This window comes from Hippopotamus amphibius, chromosome 7 (assembly GCF_030028045.1).
Source record: "Hippopotamus amphibius kiboko isolate mHipAmp2 chromosome 7, mHipAmp2.hap2, whole genome shotgun sequence".
Taxonomy (NCBI): Eukaryota; Metazoa; Chordata; class Mammalia; order Artiodactyla; family Hippopotamidae; genus Hippopotamus; species Hippopotamus amphibius.
In genome coordinates, this window is record NC_080192.1 from 44,128,146 (window position 1) to 44,131,418 (window position 3,273).

General features: G+C 38.5%; 1 protein-coding gene across 3 annotated transcripts; it reads right to left on the reverse strand.

The window, feature by feature from the left end:
- Positions 1–1,349: 1,349 nt before the first annotated feature.
- On the reverse strand, positions 1,350–2,816 carry LOC130857770 (heterogeneous nuclear ribonucleoprotein A3-like). 3 transcript variants are annotated; one of them, XM_057743524.1, is made up of 2 exons: positions 2,771–2,816; positions 1,350–2,704 (listed from the first exon to the last, which is right to left on the reverse strand). In XM_057743524.1, exons 1-2 carry the CDS (start codon positions 2,774–2,776, stop codon positions 1,640–1,642), a joined length of 1,071 nt encoding a protein of 356 aa, XP_057599507.1. In that variant the 5' UTR covers positions 2,777–2,816; the 3' UTR covers positions 1,350–1,639. The 3 variants fall into 3 exon arrangements, with proteins under 3 accessions (XP_057599507.1, XP_057599506.1, XP_057599505.1); XM_057743523.1 differs by having other exon boundaries at positions 1,350–2,037; positions 2,074–2,810; XM_057743522.1 differs by having other exon boundaries at positions 1,350–2,810.
- Between the last annotated feature and the right edge of the window lie 457 nt (positions 2,817–3,273).

The window sequence follows — 3,273 nt, forward strand, 5'->3', positions numbered from 1 at the left end:
TTCTCCATTGAGAACAATGTTGGCTTTTGGTTTGTCATATATGGCTTTTATGATGTTGAGGTAATTTCCTTCTATGCCCATTTTCTGGAGAGCTTTTATCATAAATGGATGTTGAACTTTGTCAAAAGCTTTTTGGCAGGCGGATTCTTAATGACTGCGCCACTTAGGAAGCCCTCTTATAAAGCATTTTTTAAAAAAATTTGAGATCAGTGACCTTACAGCCAGATACCACCACCAGTAGCACTAAGGCCACACATTTTGTAAGGTAATTCCTTCTACGGCACAGCAGGGGTCTACTTAGGCTCAAGTTAGTACACCCTCAGAAATCCACAAATACTGACAACACAGAAGGGTATTGGATATCATGATCAAATAATTCCAGATTGCCAAATCCAGTCCTTCATGGAACCCTTACCTACTTGACTTTTCCCTGACAGTAAACACTGATGAGCATTCACCTCTGGAATTTCTACCCCTCTGACTCCAGAACAGTTTTCAGGCTACATTCTCATTTTCTTTGACAGCATTCAAACCTTTTCACTTATTATTTTCCTGTATCTCTTGAATATCTATATGAAAATCATCCTTTAATCTAGACTTTTCAAATTTTTGGTATATACTTGCATAGAATATTTAAGTTTAAAAATTTCTACTCTTTCTGAAGTGAGATTCAGTTTCTCATTCCTAATATTTATTTGTGAGTCTCCTCTATGTGAATAGCCAATTATTTGACTATTTTATGAGATTTCAAAGAACCAGATTGTATTTTGTTAATCAGATCTATACTTTTCCTGTTACTTTATTTGTTGCTGCTGCTGTATTCTAGAATATTGATTAAGGCCTCCTGTACTTATTTCTGGATTGTTTTGTTGTTCCGTTTTTTCCTTTTTAGCTTACTTACTTTAATTCATTAATTTTATTTTATTTATTTTAATTTTTATTTTACATTGGAGTATAGTTGATTAATAATGCTGTGTTGGTTTCAGGTGTACAGCAGAGTGATTCAGTTAGATATATATAAATGTATCTATTCTTTTACAAATTATTTTCCCATTTAGGCTATTACAGAGTGTTGGGCAGAGTTCCCTGTGCTATACAGTAGGTTCTTGTTGGTTATCTACTTTAAATATAGCATGGTGTACATGTCAAAAATAAACTCAAAATGGATTAAAGACTTAAAGGTAAAACCAAATACTTTAAAACTTTAAAACTCTTAGAGGAAAATATAGGCAGAACACTCTTTTTTTTTTTTTGAAAAGTTAAAAATTCCTTAATTTTTTATTCCTGGTACCACTACCACAATTTACAGGGCAATATACCTGATGTAATGAAAAGAAAAAGACAAAGACAAAGCTACAACAGATAAAAGACCTCAGGAATGTACATCTAATTGACACTACATTGCATTAATCAATAGCTGCACTTTTTGCAAACTGTGGCTATGACAGTCCTGAAAAAGAAGGGTTTCCTGTTTAAGCTGCAGTAACTTTTCTGACTATGGATCATCGTTCCTCCTGTGGCAGATTTTTACAGTTCCTCTAATGCATTTGGGACGACTGTCTCAAAGTAACCTGCAGCTTTCCTGACAACTCCTCGCTCTCTCTCCTGCTAAGAACTGTAGCCCTTTTCTTCTGAGTTTTTAGAACCTTCTGCTACCATATCCACCACTTCCACCACCAGATCCATAACCACCACCATAGGGACTGCCCGAGCTTCTTCCACCAAAACTGTCCCCCTTCATGGGTCCATAATTTGATTGCTGTTGTCCACTATAATTTCCAAAATCATTATAGTTCCCACCACCACCATAGTTACCTCCAAAATTTCCTCCTTCATTGTAACCATCATATCCTCCACCACCACCACCATATCCACCACCTTGGTTTCCATATCCTGGTCCACCACCACCATAGCCTCCTCTACTACTATAACCAGGTCCACCGCCATAGTTGCCACCATCACCTCCAAATCCATTATATCCACCATCACCTCCTCCATAACTACCTCTACTGCCACCACCTCCACCACCATAGCCTCCTCTCCCACCAAAGTTTCCACCACAGCCACAGTTACCTCCTCCACCTCCAAAGTTTCCTCCACGACCCATAAAGTTGCCAGATCCACCTCCACGACCTCTTTGTGATCCAGCAGATTGCATCTCTTGTTTAGAAAGGGCCTTTTTCACTTCACAATTATGCCCATTAATAGTGTGGTATTTCTGAACAACAATTTTATCAACTGTATCATGATCATCAAAAGTTACAAAAACAAATCCTCTCTTTTTTCCACTCTGCCTGTCTTCCATAACTTCTATGGTTTCAATCTTGCCATACTTTTCAAAGTAGTCTCTCAAATTATATTCTTCTGTATCTTCTTTAATACCACCAACAAAAATTTTCTTCACTGTTAGATGGGCACCAGGCTTTACAGAATCCTCTCTAGAAACAGCTCTCTTTGGTTCCACTACACGCCCATCAACCTTGTGTGGTCGAGCACACATTGCTGCATCCACCTCTTCAACACAAGAGTAAGTCACAAAACCAAAGCCCCTGGAACGTTTTGTTTGGGGGTCTCTCATCACCACACAATCTGTAAGTGTGCCCCATTTCTCAAAATGTTCTCTTAAGCTATCATCTGTAGTTTCAAAGCTCAGACCACCAATAAACAGTTTTCTCAACTGTTCTGGTTCCTTTGGATCATGGCCCTCCTCCCCCCGGCGGCGGCGGCGACGGCCGGAGTCGGGCTGGGGGCGACCGGGCGGCGGTTTTACCTCCATTTTGAGACCGGACTCGCCTCTTCCAACTCGAGTTCAATATCAGAACACTCTTTAACATAAATTGCAGCAGTATCTTTTTTGATCCATATCCTAGAGTAATGGAAATAAAAACACAAACAAATGGGACCTAATTAAACTCCAAAGCTTTTGTACAGCAAAGGAAACCATAAACACAATAAAAAGACAGCACATAAAATGGGAGAAAATATTTGCAAAAGATGTAACTGACAAGGGATTAATCTCCAAAATTTACAAATAGCTCATGAGGCTCAATATCAAAAAAACAAATAACGCAATCAAAAAAATGGGCCGAAGTCCTAAATAGACATTTCTCCAAAGAATATATGCAAATGGCCAAGAAGCACATGAAAAGATTCTCAACATCACTAATTATTAGAGAAATGCAAATCAAACCTACAATGAGATATCACCTCACACCAGTCGGAATGGCTATCATCAAAAAGTCTACAAACAATAAATGCTGGAGAGGGTGTGGA